At 60.0% G+C, this 22,057-nt stretch overlaps 2 protein-coding genes across 3 annotated transcripts in view; one reads left to right on the top strand and one right to left on the bottom strand.

Moving 5' to 3' along the window:
- The window catches only part of ADARB2 (adenosine deaminase RNA specific B2 (inactive)), an 88,809-nt gene that overhangs the window by 28,291 nt on the left and 38,461 nt on the right, over window positions 1-22,057 (bottom strand). Inside the window, exon 3 of the mRNA XM_072749647.1 lies at window positions 6,991-7,105. Coding sequence (XP_072605748.1) covers window positions 6,991-7,105 — 115 coding nt within the window. The remainder of the gene's footprint in view (window positions 1-6,990; window positions 7,106-22,057) is intronic.
- The window catches only part of WDR37 (WD repeat domain 37), a 143,314-nt gene that overhangs the window by 107,079 nt on the left and 14,178 nt on the right, over window positions 1-22,057 (top strand). The gene's annotated exons all lie outside the window — the stretch shown is intronic.

Here is a 22,057-nt window from a genome sequence, read left to right as displayed (position 1 = left end):
GGCAGGGCCCAGAGACCCGAGAAAGGGCTCCTATGGGTAGGACAGTGTCACTGGGGCCAAGGGATCCCCGGAGGTCAGTGCGCCGCAGTCCTGCGTGTGTTGGGTCGGGGAGGCCCTGGAACTTCATCGGGCGCAGACGGAGGGGCTCTGGGAGACTCTGGCCGCCAGTGGGGGCGGGGGGGGCGGGCCCCTGGGGGGGAGGAGCTGCCCCGGGGTGCCCCCCTCTCCGGCCCTCCACATGCGTGAGCGGGGCTGCGAGCCGGGTGGGCCCCACCAGTGGCTGCAGCGTCCCGGTGGGGTGTGGTGGCCACACAGCACGGGTGGAAAGATTCCCAGGGCGCATCATCGCACGTAAGCTGCAAGGTGCCGAGAAAGGTGCGCCGCGACATAGGCTTCCTGCAGGAAACGGCGCGAGGAGGTCCGCAGGTGAGCCGGTGCAGGTCCTCGCACTTTGCCCAAGAAGCCCCGGGAGCCGGGGTCGGGGGATGGGGTCAGGGCCAGGGGGGGACCTGGGGGGGACCTGGGGGGACCTGGGGGCCTGCACCATCCGGGCTGCTAGAGCTCGTCCGCTGTGTCGTGTGGAAGATGGGGACAAAACGAGGGCTCCCAAAGGTTTGTGGGGCAGCAGGAAGGAGGTGCGACGTGCAAGGGGCCAGCGCGAGTGTCCCGAGTGCTGGGACCCGAGCTGTCGGTGCCGCAGCCGGGCTCTTCTCTGCCCGTTGCTAGGATTACAGCACAGCCCTGGGGCTGCTGTCGCAAGTGCAGGAACCCCGCGGCCCCTGACGCCCCTCGCAGCTGGGGTCCCGTGGGCCTGCTGCCCCAGGGCGGACGGTGCAGCATCAGCTGGCTTGGCAGCAGCCTCGGGGAGCCAGGAGGGCGGGCACCCTGCTCCCAGGCCTGCCCGGGGCCCAGTGGGCAGGGGGCTCGGGCTTGGGGGCACTAGGGATGAACGACTCGGCTCTTTCAATGCCGTGCTGGTTTCTCAAGTGGCCGTCCACGCGCAGCCCGGTGGCTCCTGAGAGACCGCTGCCCCAGGGAACACACGAGGGTCAGGTGACGGGTCTGTGGTGCCAGGACTGAGCTGCCCCCAGATCTGGGGGCCGCCGCTGAGGCTGGGCTTCGTGTGGGGAGGAGACGCCGGGTCGGCTTCCGGCACTGATGGGGGACAGCGAGGGGCCACCCCCACCTCCGCGTGTCCCTCCAGCCGGCCTCTGCGGTCAAGTCTGCAGGATGCCTCCTCCTTCCCGCCCTGCAAGGGCCCCGGGGTGCGACTGAGGCAGGAGGAGGGGAATTAGGAGCTGAGACCCTCAGGCCCGATGCGGACCACAGGGATTTGTGCTTAGGAGCCCGCCCATCATCTAGTCTTTCCTGCCGTCGGATGTCGGATGTCGGATGCGTTCCTACTCGGTCAGCTTGGATGCACAGCTCCCACGGAGTCCCGGGTGGGTGAGGTACAGGTGAGGAGCTGAAAGGTGACCTGGTGCAGCGCAGCCCCCTTGGGGGCTCCACACCATCCCATGGACCAGTTATCTTCTGCGGCCGGTCGGACTGGGACGTAGACCGTGAACGCACTCGAAAGTCCGAGAGCTTGCAGGCCGTCAGCTTCCCCAGCTGGCCGTGCGCTCGGTGTTATCGGGTGTCCAGAGCTGCGCGTTACAGCCCCGCCAACCCGGGGTGGGGGGCATCGGAGGTAACGGGGGCTCCTGGGAACACGGGACATGCAAGGATCTTCCAGAAATCCCCTTTCCTCCTCCCCTCTCGCTGCCCCGCGCCCACGATCAGCACGTAGGGGGGAGGGTCTCCCTCTCCTCCCGACACCAGCGAGGCCTGTGTCAGGTTCCCATTGGAAAAAGACTGTGGAAAAAGACAAAGTGGGGTTCGCTTTATGGCCTTGAGGTAAAAGGCGGTGTTTGGCTTTCGTGCCCCAGTGAACTCTTGGGCAGTTGGACGCCGGGTTACGATGTGATGGTGAGAAAGCAGGAGCACCTGGACAGCGTGCACAGGGCTCGGGATTTGGGGGGTGCAGCGGGCGTGCTGTCCTCCTCTCCGATTCCCGCGTTTCCTGGTGCACCTGCTGGGCCAGAGGGGGCTGGCCCGGGTGGGGCTGCTGGCCCTCGTGTGCCTGTGGGCTGAGCCCCTTATCTCTAGACAGGCCACGTCAGGAGTGAAACAGAGCCTGTTTGTCCACGGTTTAGACCTGCCCCTCGCCGTGCGGGGCATCGGCCCCTGCCAGTGTAAACCTCCCCGAATGCGGGGACCTTCCTCTGCCCCACAGGGCTCTGCGCCTCGCCGCAAGGGGCTTCTGGGACCAGCCTCTGAAGTCCTGTCGACCGCTCACTCACCGTGTCCCCCCCATGCAAGGCCCTGCCCACGGCCTCGACCCGCTTTCCCCACGGCCTCCTGGGTGGGAACGGAGACACCCACTTCTGTTTCTATGATCAAACTCAAGGGAGAGAGCGGGGAGAAAGGGGTTTGGGAGCCTGGGGAGCAAGCTTGCGGGCGAGCGCCTGCGAGAGTCCCCTGCTGAGATGCTGGGACCCAGCAGGTTTGCCTGGGGGCTGCCTCCCCCGCCCAGCGCCCTGGCAGACTCCTCATCCCGCAGAGCGCGGCGCCCGTGTGCTCACGTTGGTTCAGTGCAAGAAGCTCTGAAACGGCAGAGCACACGTGCCGTGTCGTTCAGTGGGACTTTGGGATCCTCCCTGGACGACGGGCCAGTGCCCTCTGCCCTCGAGCATCTGCCACCGTGCACGGAGATCTCCTGGGCTGCTCTCCCGCCGTCCCACCTCGGGGCTGTGTCCTCCCCACCCGGCCCTCAAGCGATGCGCCGGGCAGTCACCCGTGCCAGGCGTTGGGGGGTGATGAGAGCGGCCCGTCAGCTTAAACTGGAAGGGTCTTGTCAGAGCCACAGCGCCTGGATGTGCTGTGCAGGCCGGGCTCGCAGGGAGGCTGGAACACGAACCTCCAAAAGCATGCACCAGGGATGTCTTTTTGCTGGTTAGTCACTTAATAAGCCCAGAAGTCAATAATTTTGCAGGCGAAGATCTTGCATCACAGCACCACGCCTCGGGCATGCGTGTAGAGGCCCCGCGGCGGGTGGTGGTGGTGGGGGTGCTGCGGAGCCTGCGGCCACCCCTGACCCCACCCGCCTCCCCACGGCCTGGGGAAAGGCACCCGTCCCCTTCATCGCCTTGTCGGTGTGTCTTAAAAGCCGTAATTAAGATTCCTGCCTCTCCCACTTCCCAGGGTTGCAGCAATTAACTTGATTAGCGTATTGGAGAGTGTTATCAACAGTGTGCATTTGCATATCAAATGAAAATCATCATTATTAATAGCCCTTCAAGACCCACTTCCCAGGAAACACCAGGATTTCTTAACAAAGAAGACAGAGCCATCGCTCGGCAGCTTGGCTAAACCACGTCCAGGTTTCCCGATGAGGAGGGCAAGAGCGAGCGACGCGGTGCTTCCCCTCCCGTGGGATCCACAGGTGGGAAGGATTCCGGGGGCCTTGGGGGGACGGGGTGAAACCCCAGCACCTCGTGGAGGAGCCGCCCCGAGGGAGCAGCTGCCTGCAGGTGGGCTCGGAGAAGGCGGGCGCGGGGCCAGCAGACACCCAGAGGGCCTCACCAGGTGACCTTTGGTGCTGGCCCCGGCCACCAGGTCAGGAGGCTCGTGCTCAGAGGAGCCCCCGCCTTCCGCGGGGGAAAGAGACACAGTTTCAGGGGAAACTGGAGCCTTGTTCTCACAAGTGTGACTATTCAGACACAAGCCACGAGCAGAATAACAGAGAAAGACTGACAATAGGCAGAGCGGGTCAGATCACAGGGAGCAGAGTCTGAGGACAGAGGAGGCTCAGGCATCAGCTGGCGAGTGTCCCCAGGGCCCCGTGAGGAGTGTCACATCTATAGAACAAGAGGAAGGACGTCTTGAGTGATACAGGGACTAGCGGAGACTAGGATGCAGCACGCAGCGGGGTCGAGGAGTGGTCAGGGAAGTGCTCGGGGCCTCCAAGCACACAGGGTGGACGGCGCCTGGAAACCTAAGAGACCGAGGATCCGGTCGGAATACGGAAAATTCGACCAAGAAAAGGAGGGAAAAGGAAGCAATTCATCAAAGAAATGATAGGAGAGGAAGTACAGGAATCGACAGCTTCAGTAAATCAGGGCAGGTGCGTGGCTCGCGCCTACGCACATTCTTGGGAAATGACCAAACACGCAGTTTACAGGATGGGCCTCCGCCCCGCGGGCAGGGACGCCAGCCGGTGTCTCCAAGTAGAAGCGCCACGTAGGAGACGATAGCAACATCCCCTCCAAAGACGTGGGGGAGATCGCGGTGGCGCAGGATCGGCCCCAAGCCGAGCTGCTCCGGTGGCCGAGAGTGAGTGAGCGCGCCGGGTTTCTGCCCCCATGCGATTCCCAGGGAGTTTTGACAGGTGTTTGTTGGGGCTGGAAAAGGGAGAAGAGCGAGGTGAGGCTGGTGCCGGGGGCAGCGGGGGCCGGGGAGGGCGTGGGGCACATCACCCAGCCCATGTGCCAAAGGTGTGTCCTTCTTTTCAGCGAAAGAAAAGAAAATTGAGCATCGGGAAAACGCGCGCGCTGGCCCAGAAGCTGTCCACGGTCTGGGGTCAGCCTGTGTGCAGGTGGCTTCGGGCAGGCGCTGGCGCAGGGGGATGTACCAGCCGGGGCACTCACAGCCCGTGACCCCGCGACCCCGTGCCTGGGGGCCCTGCCGCATCCTGACCACGTGCGGCTGTGGTGGGTGCCACGTTCGGGTCCACCCGACCGACCGTGGAGGGCTTTGGTGTGGCCTGGGGGCGGGGGCTGCGGGTGCGGCTCCGATGGGACAGGGGAGCCGGGGGCTCCGTGGCAGCGCGGCCTGCAGGGGCGCCCCTCGGCCTGATGGCGGAAGCCAGGACCGTGCATCACTGAAACCGTCACACGTACAAGGATGAGAAATCGCCACGTGTCAGACGTAGGCAGCGCACACCAGCAGCCCTCGGGGGCGGGAACGGGGCCACAGAAGGCAGCTGGGTCTGCGGGGGCCATGCATGCCCGCCCTGCGGCCGACAGCCTTCGACCCGATGCCGCGCTTGCCAGCTTTGTCGCGGCCACGGTGATGCGACCGGGGACCGGAACCCGCTCCTTTGCCCGCAGCGCATGTGCTCAGCACCTGGACTCCAGGTGAGGTCACGTGTCACACCAGCTTCACGCAGTGGGTTTTAGAGCTATTTCTCCCGGGGGTTTTGCACCCATCTGCCCACCTCTTGGGAGTCGGTGCCGCCGCTGAACCTCCTCTTACACTGGGAAGGCGACGTTCGGCAGCTCGTCCTTCAGCGCTCGCGTTGCTGGCGGGGGGCGGACCCACTCAGCCTCGGCCGCGGTCGGCCGTGTGCTCACTGGCCACGCAGTGCCGTCCCCGAGTCCCTGCAAAATGTTGCTGTGCTCCAAGGGGATCCGAGAGCGGCCCCGGGACTTCCCAGCATTGAATTTTCCAGAAAACTCAGAGGGTACTGGACGGTCATCTCCAGGCTGGGAAATCTACCCGGCAGGTCACAGCGACCTGAGACCTACGTGTGGGGGTTGGGAATGGGGTCGACTGCGGGGGGGCTCGGGGCCTCCTGCAGCTCCTCCCTCCTTCCTTCCTCTTTCTCTCCTCTCCCATCCCCTCCCCTCCCGCCCCCTGAGTTGCCAACAGGCCGACAGACCTGAGGTCACCAGTTACGGGAAGAGCTGGGGTTCAACCCTGGGCAGCAGTTCCCGGCCTGTGCCTCCCCTCGTCGCCCCCAGGCTACTTCCTGGGTGGGGCTGCGTGTTTCCTCGTCACCCCGCTGGGTGTGCAGAACGGTGCCCGCGTGCAGATGCGTGTGACCAGTGGCTGCCGGAGGGAGGAACGCCCCGTCCAGGGGAGGGTCTTGACGGAGGTGGACCCCGGCGCTCAGTTTGGAATATTTGGCTTCCGACCAGGAGGCGGTGTCTGGGCTCCCGTGGGGGCCGCTGGCCTTGGCGGGCGCACACAGTGCTGTCCCTGGGGGAACTGAGTGGCTTTGCCTCGGCGCATTGTCCTCCTAAAGTCACTGGTCCCTGTCCCAGCACTTCACGCGCCTTATTCCACTCAGCACGTTAGGGCAGCAGAGGCACTTCTATCTCTATTTTGCTCAGAGGCCGGCAATGGAAAGGTCGAGTGGTGCACGCCCTTGTGCCAAGGCCCCGGGGTCTCACGTCCTGCGTGCGGTGGGACCCGAGGAGCCCTTGGGGTGGAAGGACGGGGACGGTGGGCACACTATCTGCCTTCCCACTGCCTGTCCACATGAGTACGGGTCCTCCTGTAGGTGGTGTTCCGCGTGGAAGTCAACCCAGAGGCAGTTATTTCTGCAGCCTCGTTTGGGGTCGGCCGTCACCAACCCTGCAAGCCGAGGCAGTAGGATTCGAAGCATCAGCCAGTTATTTACCACTCATAGATGTTCTCACCACAACTGCGGAACACGAGCCATCGTGTCTCCCGCCCCGGCGGTCCGAGGCCACCACCTTGCCCTCCTGTCCTGCTGCTCGTGGGGCGCAGGGTCCCACGGCCGCGAACCGTCCGGCAGGAAGGAGGGCACCCCGTCTCTTTGCACCGCCGCAGCCGGTGTCCTTAGGGCAGGGGACCTGCCGCAGAGAGGCTGCGGCGGGAAAGCCTCGTCAGCCACCCGCCCGGGGCGCCCCGTTGGTGGCCGGCCTCGGGCTCCAGCCGTAGCGGCACCCACAGCCGCGGTGCTCCAACCCCGAGGTGGGGCCTAACAGGAAAGGCCCTTGCAGGGCCCACACGCGGCCTCTGGGTGGGCGGTGGGCACTTGGGCGCAGCCGTGACCAGGGGCCACAGCCCCCAGTGGGTCCTGGTGCCGCGTGTCCTCTCACGTCCTCATGGGGAAGACAGGCGCCTGGTCCCCAAGGTCAGGCAAACACGAGGTGTGCGTTGCAGCAGGTGGGATACCACCGGGGGAATGGGAGGCGTTACCTGTGGTCATGACGATTCCTGCCAGGGCCTTGTGGCGGGCATGCGCAGACGCCAGGCCCACGGTCAGCTCGCGGAACTTCTGCGTGACCAGCTGGGACACGGAGTCTGCGAATTCCTGAAAGACACAAGCACCAGGCCTGTTTGACGGCTGAGTGGCGGCGTCCGGGCCTCCCGCCCTCCATGCCGCGTCCCGGGCGCCCCCGCCTGCGCTGGGCCAACACCCCGGGGCCAGAAGTGGTGGCAGGCTCTGGTTCTGAGGGGCCCCGCCTGGCCCCGCGCCTGAGCATGGCCACTGTCCCGTCTGTTGGGGGGCCCGCCTGGGCTCCGTTGGGGGGGCGCTCGACCCACAGACGCCCGGGGGCTGGGCGGGGTCCAGCGCGTAGACACCCACCGCCTCGGGTGCCTCCTGGCTGAGCTGCTCCCCGTGCCCACCCCGCGGTCTCCCCCGTCGGGTTTCTGCACACGTGCACAGGCACACACATGTGCGCTCAGAGACACGCACACGCAGGCACACGTGCGCTCGCAGAGACGTGCAAGCACACATGTGCTCAGAGGTACACGTCTACGTGCACACAGTGCAGCCAGAGACAATGCACGTGTGCAGGTCCCCACACACTCATAAGCTGCATACACACGGGTGCACACGTGTGCCCACATCACGGTACACCCCCCCACACACGTGCACACATACATTCAGGAGGTGCACACACACACACACACACACACCCTCAAGTTGTCGGAATCCCACTTGTTGGGTTTTCCTCGTGTGGCCCATGTCCCTCTTAGAGCAGCTCATCTACAACGAGGCCCACGGCTGTGGTTTTCATCTCCCCCTCCCTCCCACGCGGCCTCCCAGGCGGACGTGTCACTTCTCTGCTGTGGGAGGCAGGCGGTGGCGGTGCCCGTGGGCAGTGGACACAGAGGGCTCTGCTGTGAGTCGTGTGGGCCCATTTTCCTGATTTATAAGGTGATCCTCCTCATTCCCGCCCGACAGTGCCTTCGTGAGCACCGAGTGTGTTACACGCGTGGCTTGCCGCCCCCTGCACGTGAGTGCTCAGGAAGGTGCCCCTTCTCTCCTCGTGATTATTCTATCATTTCCCTGGTGGCCGTAGACCAGCCACCTCTGGGTGGTTATCTCGGGCGGGGGGACGTGGCCTGTCTTGGGGTGGTGTGCAGCTCCACCTGCCACCGGGTGTCGGACACGGTGCTACAGGTAAGAACACGTCTCAACACAGGCGCCAAAGAGCAAGAAAGGAGACGGTTTTATAAAAATCCCGCTTGCAGGCAGTCAACACGTTCACATGGCAGCAGGCCTGCCTCCCGCACCAGAAGCCCGCCCGGGACAGCAGCGGGGCATGCGCTCCGTGGGCCGGCGCCCTACAGCTGGGATCTCCAGGCCCCGCAGGGGGTGCAGACCCTGGCTTTGCCGCAGAGGGTCGCTGCCGTGGGTGAGGCGCTGCCCCTCCACTGGGAGCTGTGGAGCCAGCCCCGGGCCTGGAGCCGTCCTGACCTTTGTGACCTGGGCGCCGAGGTCCGGGGGGACCGGGCATGTGTCCCAGGCACATGGCGTGGGAGCTGCTGTGACCGGAACCAGGGACCGCAGGCGGGGTGGCTCAGAGCCATGGACTCTGTCCCCTCCCGGCCTGGGGTCAGCAGCTGAGGGCAAGGTGCCGCAGGCCGCTCTCCCCCGAGGCTGCGGGTGTGTCCGTCCCTGCCTCCTCCAGCGCGTCTGTCTGTCCCTGCCTGGTGCAAGGATGCCCGGCCCTGGATTCTGGGCCACCCTCAGCTCAGCTCTTCACAGACGCAGGTGCAGGACACGGGAGGGACACCGGGAGGACATGGGGAGGGCACAGGGGGACACATGGGGAGGTCACAGAGAGGACACGGGGGGGCACAGAGGTCACGGGCAGGGCACAGGGAGGACCCTGTCAGCTCCTCCGACAACTGGTTAAGTAGCGGTAGGACCACGGACGGCGCCCCCGGGTGTGACCGTCAGGAGCAGCAGGACCGATTCTGTGCATCACTGACGGTGGGGACAAGCGCCTCTTGGCCCCCATCCCCACCCCCGTCCCCACCCCGGGGACCTGCTGGGTGCGCTGGAGCCGGAGCCCGTGTCTCGGTCTCTCTCCGTGTGTGAGGGGGTCACGGTGCGTGTGTCCTCCGACGTCTCTGCTCCGCGTCGCACCCTCTAGCTCCCTCGGCGCCACCGCCAGCGGCCAGGCGTCTGTCTTCTTGCTGAGCCCTAGCCGGCGGCCGAGGGGCTCGTGGGCGGGCGCTGGGCTGCCCTCCTCCGTGGGCGTCGTGGACTTGGCGGCTGTAACATCGGGGCCGCCCCGGAGTCCGCGTTCTCCTCTCCTTTGGAGAACACGAGTGTTTGCGGGTGGGGGCGGCTCCACTCCGACCTCCCGGGCCCCCAGCGTTCCCGCCGCAGCGCCCGGGGCCTCCCGTGTCTCCGCGGCCTCGCGACACCCGAGCTCTCCCGACGGGCGAGGCGGGACCGCACCGTGGTTGTGACGTGTGTGTCACTGACGGCCTGTGGTGTCGAGCATCTGTCACCTGCTCGTGCGCCGTCTGGGTCTTGTCTTTGGAAAAAAACGTGTATCCAGGTGCTCTGCCCATGCTAACTGGATCGTTTGTTTTCTGTCTTTTATCTTTGGTGCTGATTTGTACGCGTCTTCAACGAGTCTTGGATGTTAGTGCCTTGCCGGATGTGTCGTGTGCTGGGGTCGTCTCCCGCCCAGCCTTCGCCCGCCAAGCAGCCGCTGGCTTCCGCCTGCAGGTGCGGCTCGGACCCTGGGCCACGTGCTGCGCTGAGCAGGCCCGTGTGGCTGTGAGTGTCCCCTCCTTGACGCCGCCGGGTGTCCAAGGCGGAGGCATCTCTGCTCTGTGGGGACAGGCCCCAGAGGGCGGCGTCCCAGCCACTGGTGATAACATAAAGTGCTCAGAAAAGCAGCTCCAGTGTCCGTTCCGCAGAGGTGCAGACCCACTGCCCCGTGTGTGGCGCCCGCGTGTCCTGCTCGACCCCACGGAGAAGCTGCTGCCCGCGCTGCAGGCTGTGTGCAGGGGCCGGGCCGGGGGGCCGGGGTGGGCGAGGCCGCCTCCCTCGCTGTGGCCCCGGTTCCTGCCAGCTCCGCAGGCTGGTGTCAGCACGGGCGCAGGTGGATGGCGGGCTGCCCCCCGAGATCCTCCCGAAGGACGTGCCCCCCCACGGCCTCGCCTGACCCCAAGCGTTGCATGCAGGCCCTTCTCCAAACGCAGCCACCGTGCGGTGCGGTTACAACACAGGGACCTGGGGGGACAAACGTCCCGCCCACAGACCTGTGACACACGCTGTGGTCTCAGTGACCTTCCTGGCAGTGGTGTCACGCGTGGGTCTGGCTGTTGGAGGGTGAGGGGCCCCTTGTCTCTTGTCCCATGTCCCCCGGCTGCAGACCCCTGGGCTGGAGCCGCCGTGGAGGGGCCGGGAGCCCTGCTGCCCACCCACCGCCAGCCCTGAGCCGTCACGGGCTCTGAGGATGTGGGGTTTCAGCAATGGCTCTGCTGACCCCGGTGGCAGGAACGCGGGGAATTTGTCATAAAAAGGCAAGTAAGTCCTGACACGTCACAGAAGAGCAAGGAGTGCGCAGAGCACCATGCCCCACAGCGGACCCAGCAGGCGGCGTCCATCCAGGGGAGCCACCTGTAGCCCGGGCACCTGTTGGGGCTCTGGGGGGCGCCGGGGGGGTTGGGGGCTCTGGGAGGCTCTGGGGGGCTCTGGGGGATTCTGGGGGCTCTCATAGGCTCTTCGGGCTTCTGGGGCCTCTGGGGGGCTCTGGGGGCTCTGGGGGGCTCTTGGGGGCTCTGGGGCCTCTGGGGGGCTCTGGGGCCTCTGAGGGGACTCTGGGGGCTCTGGGTGGCTCTTGGGGGCTCTGGGGCCTCTGGGGGGGCTCTGGGGTCTCTGGGGGCCTCTGGGGGGGCTCTGGGGGCTGCAGGCCTGACCGCGTGGGTTGGCCACTGTGTGCAGTTCCGTTGCCGCTTAAGAACATCTGTCGGACGTGCAGTGGTTCCGGGCGTCCCTGGAGGAACGTGTAGGGTCCGGGGGCCTGTGAGACCGGTCATCAGGTGCCGGCCGCTTGCCCGGGTTGCGGGTGTTCTGCTGTGGGTGGGGGGCGGACAGGTGGCTCCGGGGCAGGGAGGGCTAGTGGGGTGCGCTGGCTCCCTGACCCGCGCCGGCCTGGACCCCCTGCCCCTGCCCCCCGCCGGGGCCGCCGCGACCTCCTCGACGCCTCTGCCCAGCCCTTTCCCATTCACATCTGACAGGAAGGGTGGAGCGGTCTTGTGCTCTGCTCCCTGGGGTGGCGGCTCGGCCCACTGAAGCGAGGACAAGGGTCTGGTGCGCTGTTCAGGCCCACCTGGGACGTGGAACCCGCGTGGCAACCATTGGGGCCGTGTGGACGTGCCTGGAGCTGTGACCCTTGCTGACTTGGCTGTGGGGCTGGAAGGAAGAGAATCGGAGGGCACCACCGGCCGGTCCTCGCGCGGATCGGAGCCCCGAGGAGTGGACGTGTGTGGCCGTGGGGGCCAGAGGAGCCTGCCCGGCCAGCCGCCCTTGCCCGCCCGCCGCTACCTCGGGGGCTTGGTGGTTAGCGGGCGGCACCCAAGCCTGCAGCTGCCGGCGGGGTTTGTGGGGCAGGTGCACGTGGATGACGTGGTTGATTGTGGGGGCTCCATGCCGGGCGCAAGCGTGGGATCCGCGCCGGGAGGTGCATCCACGCTGCCTAACTTAACGCCAGGCATTTTTTATGTTTTAATCACTTGGGACTGAACACGCAGTCACTTCTGGTTACTGCAAACCCGCCTGGCACTTGGTTTATGGCAGAAGCTGCTAAGGTGCCTAGAAGCAGCTCGTGTCACGGATTCTTTCTATAAATGCAGATCCCGGGGTCTGCCCGGGGCTGCAGGGGTCCTCCCAGGGCCACGGGACACACAGCACATGGACTGCTACACGCCACTTGAAGAGCATTTTCGTCCCTCGTGGGTCAGGCCACAGTGTAGTGTCGCGTCCTAAATCAGTGAAGTTAATTAACGTTTCCCCGACCGCGAACACACAGGCCCTCCCTGTGACTCCCAGCCGCAGCCTCGTGTCCCCGGGCTGGTGCCTCGTCCACGCCGCCGCCTCCCGCTTGAGTCACGCGAGCGTCACAGGCGGTGGCCGCCCCGTCCACCCTCCACGGGGTTCCCAGTCCTCCTGAGGGCCCAGGGCTCCTCAAGCCGGGTCCTTGCCCGGCTTGTCCTCCGAGGGCAGCTTTTCTTTGTCTTCCGTGTGTCACCAAGTGTGGCCCCGTGGACAAGGGGCCAGGAGGGCCCCTGACGTGATGGTCGTGGTGACGGCAGCTGGGGCTGCCCTGAGGTCGCTCCTTACACACTGTGAATGGGGACAGCGGGATGGGAGTCAGCCGTCAGCACGCCGCCCGCGCCTAAGGGGCCATCAGCGCTCTGTCTGCTGGTTTTGTTAACGATCATGTGAATTCATGATCGTGTAGATGGCCCACAATGGGCATCCTCTGTGGGTCTGGCGGGGGTGGGGGTGTGGTTCTCCATGTGGGTCGGGTGCAGTGTAGATGGCCCATGATGCGCGTCCTCTGTGGGGCTGGCCAGGGGGGAGCGGGGATCTGCAGGAGAGAGGTGGAGGCAGGAGCAGCTGCCAGGCTGAGGGTGCTCAGGGCTGTGACCATGAGGGGAGGAGCTATGGGGGGTGGGGTCCGCGGAGCCCCACACAGTCCTTGCACCCCTGTCCCGAGCTGGGGGCGGGGGTCCTGGTGGTGAGGGTAGCGGTGGTGGCCTTGTAGAGGTCCCTGCGGTCTGGGTGGGGCCGCGAGGCTGCGCCCCGTCCCGCGTGGAGGCCGGCTTGGCAGGAGGAAGCCCTGCACAGAGAGGCTCTCAAGACCCTCACCCCAAGACTCGGGAGAAACGGACGGATGTCGCTCGCAGCATCAGCCCTTCACTGACCAGGAAACAGCGGCGTCGGCTGTACTGCTCCTGGTGACCAAGAAGGCGCCCGCGGGGGCCCTCTCAGTGGCGGGGGGGCACGTCCTTCGGGGCGGGCCCAGCCTCCCGGGACACGGGGCTCGGCTTGGCAGCTGCCCGGGGCTCCGACGCGCCCGGATCTGCCGTGGGCAGCACGGGGGCCGTTCATGCACGATGGCCACAGGCTGGACGAGTGCAGTGGAAATGGTCGGGAGAGAGGATGTGGCCTCTGGCTGAGTGAGAGCGACCGTCGGGTGCTTCCAGCCCCAAAGGGTTAGTGGGGAAGGCGGCCCCGTGGTGGTGACCTCGCGTCACCGTGGAACACGCGCTTCAGCTTCGGCCGGAGGTTGCCGCGCCGCCCGTTGGCCCCAGGTACCGTGGCGAATCACCAGCGTTATCCCAACAGGAAAAATAAACTCTGAGCGGGAACACCGGAAGACTCACACTGCACTTGTTTCCAACGCTAATATTTTGAATGCCATAAATAAATAAAATGTGTTCAAGTTTGCAACAGCAGTCCTCAGGGTAAAATTGACATTTAGCCAAAGTGGGAAGGATATTAAAATCGATAGATTATGAAAGAGAAAAAGCCTCCGGTAAATATTTTCTCGTTGAAATCCCGTCTTTAGGTTTATGATGCTGAGATACCGGAAAGGTTAGATTTGCATATGGGTGGGGCCAGCCCGGATCTGGGAGCTCAGGGCACCGCCCCCCCCCTCCCCCGGTCCCTTCGCGCCCGCGGGGCGGCCCCCGCATGATAAGTTTGGGGCACGCTGGGCAGGTGGCCGCCCCCAGGGGTCGTGGCTGGCCAGGCCCCCCTCCAGAACCGGGCAGTGCAAGGGCGGCTCCCAGCGGCCCAGAGATACCCCGCGAGCGGCTCCGTGCCCGTGGCCCTTCGCGTGTCTGTGGAAGGCGTGCCTCGAGGTCCCGTCATGATTCCGGTTTGCCGACGATGGCCATCAAGCCTCATTAATTTCCGGGCCCCACTCCGTAACTCAGATGAGCGGACTCTTCAGTTCTTCTCTACCTCGAATCATGCAGGGGCCCTAACAGACCTGAAGGAAGTCATGGCAGATGAGGACGTCCCGACTGGGCCCCCGGGGCAGAAGAGGCCTGAGCCTGGAGTCCCAGAGGTGGGCTGGTCGCCCCTCGGAGGCGTGGCGTCCCTGTGTGTGTGGCGCGATGTCCGGGCGACCCCACAGCCTGGTTCCGATTCTCCGGCGGGGACCTGGGTGATGCGCTTTCCCCTGGGGGACGCCTGCCGTGTCCCAAGAAGCAGTGGTGCTCGGGCGGCCAGGGGCCACGGCCGGAGGAGGAAACCAAGGCCGGGAGGCGCTGCCGTGGATCAGCGCTTCCGTTGTCCATGGGCCGCAGGGACGAGCCAGGTGAGGGGCCGTGCTGGGGCCCGGGAGCCGCCGGGCCTGACCAGCGCCCTGGGAGGACTCTGCGCACGCAGCCTCCAGTCCCAGTGCCAGGCTGGCCGCACGTGGCTCCTCAAGCCCATCCTGTGGCTGGGGTCCTCGCCCGGGGGCGGCAGCAGGACGTGGCGTGGGCCCCAAGGCCAGGACGTCCTGCCGTCTGGCAGCTTGCATCTTCCAAGCATGGCCGTGCCGGTGTCGTCCGTTCTGCGGGCTCGTCTGGCCGCTAACCCCTGCGTGCCTCCTCTGTGTCCTCCCCTGGACACTGTCCCAGCGGACACATGACCTGCGCCCGGTCCCCGGGGTGCTCCCTCCTGGAACCCAGCCAGGAGGAATCCCGAGAGGGGCCCCCAGGCCACAGCCAGCACCACCCTGTGTCCCCCGGGCACCCCCAGGGAGGGGACCTCAGGCCCAGAAGCAGAGGAGCACCATCCCCGCCGAGCCCTGCCCGCACGGCAGGTGCGGGAGCCCAACGAAAGCCTGGCTTGCGAAGCCGCTGTGTGGTGGCGTGGCTCATTAGGCCGAGGTGAAGAACGCAGACGGGGCAGGCCAGTAGAGACCACGCATGGACCACGGGGCCCTTGGCCGGGGCTCAGGGTGGATGCTGGAGTCGTCCTGGCCCAGACTCAGACCCTGGGGTTGCTGCTGGACCGTGGCCTGACTCTAAACGTGACGTAGGCCTTGGTGTCCTCTTCTCTGAACATGGAGTTGCGCCGACGGCCCAGGGTTATCCCAGGTGGGACCGAGCGGGGAGGCGATACCTGAGGCCGCGTCTCGAGGGCTACCCGTGGGTGATGCGGCTCTTGCCCAGACACGTGCAAGACAGAGTTTCTTAGAAACCACAGAGGAACACTTGTCACTTCCTTGCATGAAATGAACGTTTTGTTGGCAACCAGCCGTGTGAGGGACCCGCTGGGCACAGTCGAGGACGCACGGAGGCGGAAACTCGTGGAATCCCGAGTCAACCCCGACGGCGCTGCGGCCCGTCCTGCCGGCTGCATTCCCGGCGCCCTGATCCCCCGAGCCTGGCCCTGCTGTAGCGCGGGCCCCCGGAGGGTGCGCTTGGCCCCCTGTCGCCCCCACACGGACCCAGAGCCCGGCCTGGGGAGAGCGTACACGCGTGTCACCCCGTCCAGCGAAAACGTCAGTCAGTTCTGGGCCGAGCTGAGCTCTTTACTTGATCTTTCCTCAGCTTTAAAGTTGTGACCACTCTTCCACTCGGGAGACAGTGTCCTTGGCAACAGCGCGTTTGAACGTCCCATGTTGTCCGGAGCCGCGTGGCCCCGCGCTGTGGGCTACCGGTCTGCTCACGGTCCCCTGACTTTGGCCCCTTCTGTCTGACTTCACCCTCGGGCCACATTACTGTGTGACTGTTGGCACGAGCGTCACCCCGACGGCCCAGATGCCGGGGGACGACCCCTCCTCACTCCCCTTGGCAACTGCAGCGTCAGCACCGTGCACCGTGTGCCCCAATCAAGGTGTGTGTTTGCCTCGGGGGCTTGGCCAGCGCACCTGGCTCCCGAGGCGCCCCCAAAGGTGGGCGGGAACGGAACTGGAGCTGTCACTGGGGAGTGCTCACCCCGGAGGAGCCACGGTGCACATGGCATGCGCAGCACTTCCACACTCACTGCTACACCCGTCCCCTGGGGGAAAGAATAAACCAGAACTCATTGAGCAAGACCCTGATGAGGTACAGAGACGAGGAAGACAAGGTCCTCGGTGTGAAGAGGCCCAGCATATGACGCAGGAAACAGAACCCTGGTGATGGACGGAAGCCGCCGTTTCTCAAGGACGCGCCATGTGCAACTGCTAAGCGCCCGGCACACCGTTTCCCTTGCTGGACGTTACTGTCCTGGGGGCGGTTGCCGTGTCACCCTGCTTTTCAGAGTGACAAGCTCAGGCCGAGACAAGGCCGCCTCCCTGCCCGGAGCACGGGGCTCCCGGGTGTGCTCCTGCAGTCGGACCCCAGGGCCCATCTGCCTCCGGGGAGCTGGTGGGGTGCAGAGCCCGTGAAGGCCCGGCTGCGTGGCTTGCGTTCTCAGACCAAACTGAGCACCTGAGCCTGACGAATGCAGACCCAGCCACGGAGGCGGGAGGCAGGGAATGTGGAATTCTGCGTCTTACACTAAGGTTTTTTTTTTAAAGATTTTATTTATTCGTTTATGAGAGACACAGAGAGAGGCAGAGACACAGGCAGAGGGAGAAGCAGGCTCCATCCCTGCAGGGAGCCCAACAAGGGACTCGATCCCGGGATCCCGGGGTCACGCCCTGAGCTGAAGGCAGAGGCTCGACCCCTGAGCCCCCAAGTGCCCCACACATATTTGGGTTTTATGAGTGTCTTCACTGTAGGAGTTTAGTAGGGAGCAAATGACCCCTGGTAATTGGAGAAGGAGGACTTCACAGGGGACAGGAAGCCACCTGGGGCTGCGTACAGGCCCGCAGATCCCTCGAGGACCACCGAGTCAGAATGTCAGGCCACACGGCCCGCTCTGGCGTTGTCTGCAGGCTGCTCAGGGATTGGAAAGTGCAACGAACCAACAGCGATGTGTCGTCTCATTGGCCGAGCTCCGTGAGCCTCCCCTGAGCTGTGCTCAACCAAGCCTGCCGTCTGGGCCTCCGTGTTCCTCCCCGCATCACTCAATCTCAAGACCAGAAGCCCCCGCTCTCCATACCCGACCCAGGTCCTCGTCCCCAGCTCCCCCAGGTGATGCCTGACCACCTGGCCCGTCCTCAGCGAGGGTCCTGTTGGTCAGTTTAGCCAGGACTGCCTTCACCACCGATGTTTCCTCTCTGTGATTTCCATGCGTTGACCCCGCCTGCTCCATGGTTGTAACCCCCACTTCCCATGCTGCATTCGCTCCGGCCGCTATGGCCCCTCACCTGCCAGGATCGTGTGACACCTGGAGCCGGCCTGCGGGTCAGCAGTCGGGAGAGACAGCTGGGCTGGCATGGGCCAGGCCCTCCACCTCTCCTGGGGTTGGGAACGGGCCACCTCTCCCTGCAAGAGCAGGGGCATGTGCCACGAAGACATCGGCCCATCTTACCATGTGGTCGTCTTGGGCCCCCACGCGGCTGCCCGTTCCCTCTTGCCAGCTCTGTGCCTCCCCCCCATCTCCCCCGTTGGCTTCTGCAGGCCTCACCCCACTTGGTGCCACACAGTGACCCCCGCCAAATTTGGCTCCTCAAGGAAGACCATGACCTGTATGCCTCCCTCTTCCTGTGTCGAGACCAAACAAACAAATCCAGGGGCAGTGGAACCTCCCAGCAGTGAGGTTCCCTCTGCTGCTGCCTCCCCAAGGGGATGGGATTTTGCTGAACAAGAGGATTCTCTGCCAGTGGATAGGAAGACCCTCCTATGTATGATGGGATAGATAGGAGTAGACAGGGCTGGGGATGGTCATGTCTGTAAATAAAATTTCATAGACACGAAGGCACTTTAGGTCAGGTATTGTGGCATTTTAAAATTCTACAAGGTTACAATAAAAATAAACAGTCTAGGAAAAATGAGGAATATAGTTCTTATTTTTTTTAAATAAATGATCTGCATAAAGTAAAAAGAGGGACATAGTTATGTGAATGGCTCATGCTATGTTGATAACAAAGGTTAAGTAACATCAGGAGCTGACCTTCTCTCTCCCGTGTCTGATAAATAGATTACACTACCCGTTTTCTGCTGTTTATTTCGTGAATTTGCCATCTGGCTCCTGAGCACCTTCAGTGGAGAGTGGCTGGAGGCCCGGGGGACTCAGCGGCTGGGTGGCAGTTGAAGGCCCCCTCTTCTGGCAGGTGAGAGGAGAGTGGTGCCAACACCACTGCCCACCCTGGGCAGTTCCCAGGAACCAGGCGCAGTGGGATGAATGCTTTATGGAAGGGCAGCCAGGGCTGAGACACAGGAGCTGACTCAGCCAGTCAGTGTTGGATTAGAATCACATCCACATGTTTGAATTCTGGCTCCAACATTTGGGCTTTTAGCCACAGTGTACCTTCTAAGGCATTTTTACTAGCTGAGGATTTTAGAAAAGCCTACAACGAGAGACCACAAGTTCATTATCTTGATAATTGAGGGCTGAGGGTTATGTGTGCAGGTAGTTTTATACCTACTTATTGATTAAGTAAATTTGCAGCTATTCACAATTACCTAAATTGTTAGATAACCACAGATCTGTTTATACATGTTAATAGTGGTTACTACTATAGCAATCAACTTAAAATTGGAATACAAAAAAATATAGAAAATAAACTGAAACTGCATTGGAAAAATATGGTATTTCTCTTTTCCTTATTCTCGTGATTTCCGATGTACTCAGGAAGATATTTTGCATCTGGGTTTAATTAGAATCTTTAAAATGTCATTAGTGTGCTAATATGAGGGTGCTAACAGATGAGGTCCTCTGTTTGGGATTGATTCATGGTTGTTTGAGTTCATCAGGATTTAAAAAGACATGAACAACGAGAGCCATTTCAGTGCATCAAGAGAAAAAGATTCACAATGGAAAAAGTAGTTGTTCCATAAAGGAAGTAATATTTACTTTCCCAGCTTTTGTTAAATTCAAGAAGAGTGTTTTAGTTATTGGCTAAATAATAAAGTATGCTAACACTTGTTTTGCAATATCACCATTGACATCAGTGTCACACTCACTTATGAATGCTATTAAGGACAAACTCAAAATGCCTTCGTCTGATGATTCATTCCCTCCTCCCCCAGTGTTCTTTCTTTACCCTGAAAATAGGTTCTGGGGAGAAGGAGTAATGAAGTAGATGAAAATTGCTAAATAATTTCAAATAGTGCATCTGAGGCACTAACACCAGGACTTGGCCACGATTGTGCATTTCCTCAAGCTCATAGAGATACTTGAGACCAGAGAGATACACACATCCCAGCCCTTTTTACTATGTGTAACAAACAGGACAGAGATGGCCCAGAAAATGCTTCTTCTTTCAGGTAGACTTCCATGAACGAGAAAGGCATTGCCCCCATGCCCTGGTCTCACCGCTATCATGTGCACACCTGTGACCTGGACTCCCTGCTGTCACACTCCCTGGAACCAGTGCCAAATCTGGCACCACTAAGCATGCCACCCGGCTGGCATCCTTGCAGTCATTGGCCAGTTGAAGACCTTTCCCATGGAGGTGAGCGCTTACACTCTGGAAGAAGTGACTGTTCCTTCAAATGTATAGACAGCAAAGCAAGGCTACTTGTAGCCTTTCTAGTAACACACAAAACTTTTCTGGTAACCAGCCTCAAAGGAATGGAGATCCATGAATTTCCTGACAAAGAATTCAAAATAATGATATTAAGGAAGCTCACTGAGCTGCAAGAGAACCAAGATAGACAACATGATAAAATTGGGAAAACAATACATGAACAAAATGATGAGTTTAACAAAGAGATAGATATCATAAAATGGAACCAGATGGACATTTTGGAGCATACAAATACATTGTATTTGAAGAATACAATGACTGTAATGAAAAAAAAATGCAACAGGCAGCTTCAATAGCAGACTCGATCAAGGAAAAGAAAGTAACTATGAACTCAAAGACAAGGCATTTGAAATTATCCAGAGGAGAAAAAACAAAAGAAGAATGAAAAGTAGTGAAAAAAGCCTATGAGATTTATAGGATGCTTCCAAAGGAACATAATATGTTCTTGAGAGTTCAACAGCAGCAAAGAAGAAAAAAGAGGCAGAAAGAATATTTAAAGAAATAATGACAACCTCCCCCCCAACATCTAGGGAAGGAAATAGACATACAGATTCAAGAAGCCACCGGATTCCAAATAGATTAAACATAAAGAGGTCTACTTGGAGACACATTGTAATTATGTTGTAGAAATCAAAGACAAAGAGAATTTCAAAAGCAGCAAGACAAAAGTGACATCACATACAAGGGAACACCCACAAGACTGCCAGTAAATTTCTCAGCAGAAACCTCAGAGACCAGAAGACAGTGGGTGATATATTCAAAGTACTGAAAGAAAAAGAAAGCCAACCAAGTACTATCCCTGGCAAACTACCCTTTAAAAATGAAGAAGAGATAGAGACTTTCCCAGACAAACAAAAACTGAGGGAGTTTATCACCTCTAGACCTGCCTTACAAGAAATGCTGAAGAAAGTTATTAAAATTAAACCAAAAACACTCCAAATAGCCACATGAAAACATATGAAGGCCTAAATCTCACTCCTGAAGGCGGACGGAGTAGACACACCAAAGACAGATTACACAACAGTAGTGTGGTGAGTGACTTTGTGTGTGACTGAAATGCAATCTTTACCAACCTAAAATAACTAAAATTACAAGATATTTTATGTGTGCCTTAAGGCAGCCACAAAAAAACTGCAATAGATGAATAAAAGATAAAGAGAAAAGAATCAATGCACATCATTGCAAAAAAAAAAAAAAAAAAAAAGCCACAACCAAGTAACAAAGGAGGACAAGAGAGGAGCAAAGGAACAAAAAAAATCATAAACCAGATAGAAAACAAGTAACAAAATGGCAATAGTAGGTCCTCTCCTGCCCATAACGACTCTGAATGTAAAATGGATTAAACTCCCCGAACAAAAGGCTTGGAGTGGCTGAAACAAGCACACGGTGCGGTGATATGCTGCCTACAAGAGGTCCCCTTTATATGTGAGGACACACGTAGGCTGAGAGAGACGGGATGGAAAAGACAGTCCATTCAAATGGCCACCAGAAGAAAGGAGAGGCGGCTATACTCCTACCAGACAAAATAGTAAACTACTAAAAACCGTAACAAAAAACAAAGACGGTCATTATACAATGACAAAGGAGTCAGTTCAACAGAAGGATTTAACAATTATAAACATCTATACACCCAATATCAGAGCGCCTAAATATAGAAAACAAATATTGACAGGCCTGAAGGGGGCGATCGACATCAACACAAGAAGAGTAGGAGATTATACATAATGTCATTAATAATAGTAATGATAATATTACATTTTCATAAAGTATTGTGAAATAATGAGACTATTATTTTCAATAATAGATAGAACATTAAGATAAAAAGTCAATAAACAGGTGGATTGAACAACAATATAGGCTGAGCGGATCTAACAGGCAGGTACAGAACTCTCCATCCCCAAGCAGAAGAGTACACGTCCTACTAAAGCACCCAGCGAACATTCTCCAGCATAAATCACATGTTAGGTCACCCATCAAGTCTTAACAAATTTAAGAATATAGAAATCCTCCCAAGCCTCTTTTCCAACCACAATGGAATGAAACTAGATTTTTTTTTTAAGGGGGAAAATCCACAAATAAATGGAAACCAAAGAGCACACTCTTGAATAACTATTGGTTCAAAGAGGAAATAGAAAGGACGCTAAAAAAAAATGTCTTGAAACAAATGAAAACGAAAGCACAGCACTAAAACTTATGGGAGGCAGCCAAACCTGAGCTAAGAGGGAAGTCAGAGCAATAAACACCAACAGTGAAAAAGAAGAAAGATCTCAAATAGAGAACCTACCTGTACACCTCATCTAGAAAAAGAAGAACAAGTTAAGCCCAAAGGTAGCAAAAGGAAGAAGATAATAAAGAGTAGAGCTGAAATAAATTGAGAATAGGAAACAACGGAAAAAAAATCCACAAAATTTTGAAATTTGCTCTGGTTTTGCGAAAAA

The sequence above is a fragment of the Vulpes vulpes genome, chromosome 2 (assembly GCF_048418805.1).
Source record: "Vulpes vulpes isolate BD-2025 chromosome 2, VulVul3, whole genome shotgun sequence".
Lineage (NCBI taxonomy): Eukaryota > Metazoa > Chordata > Mammalia > Carnivora > Canidae > Vulpes > Vulpes vulpes.
The sequence above is the reverse complement of the archived record's forward strand: the minus strand, read 5'-3'. Positions and strand labels throughout refer to the sequence as shown.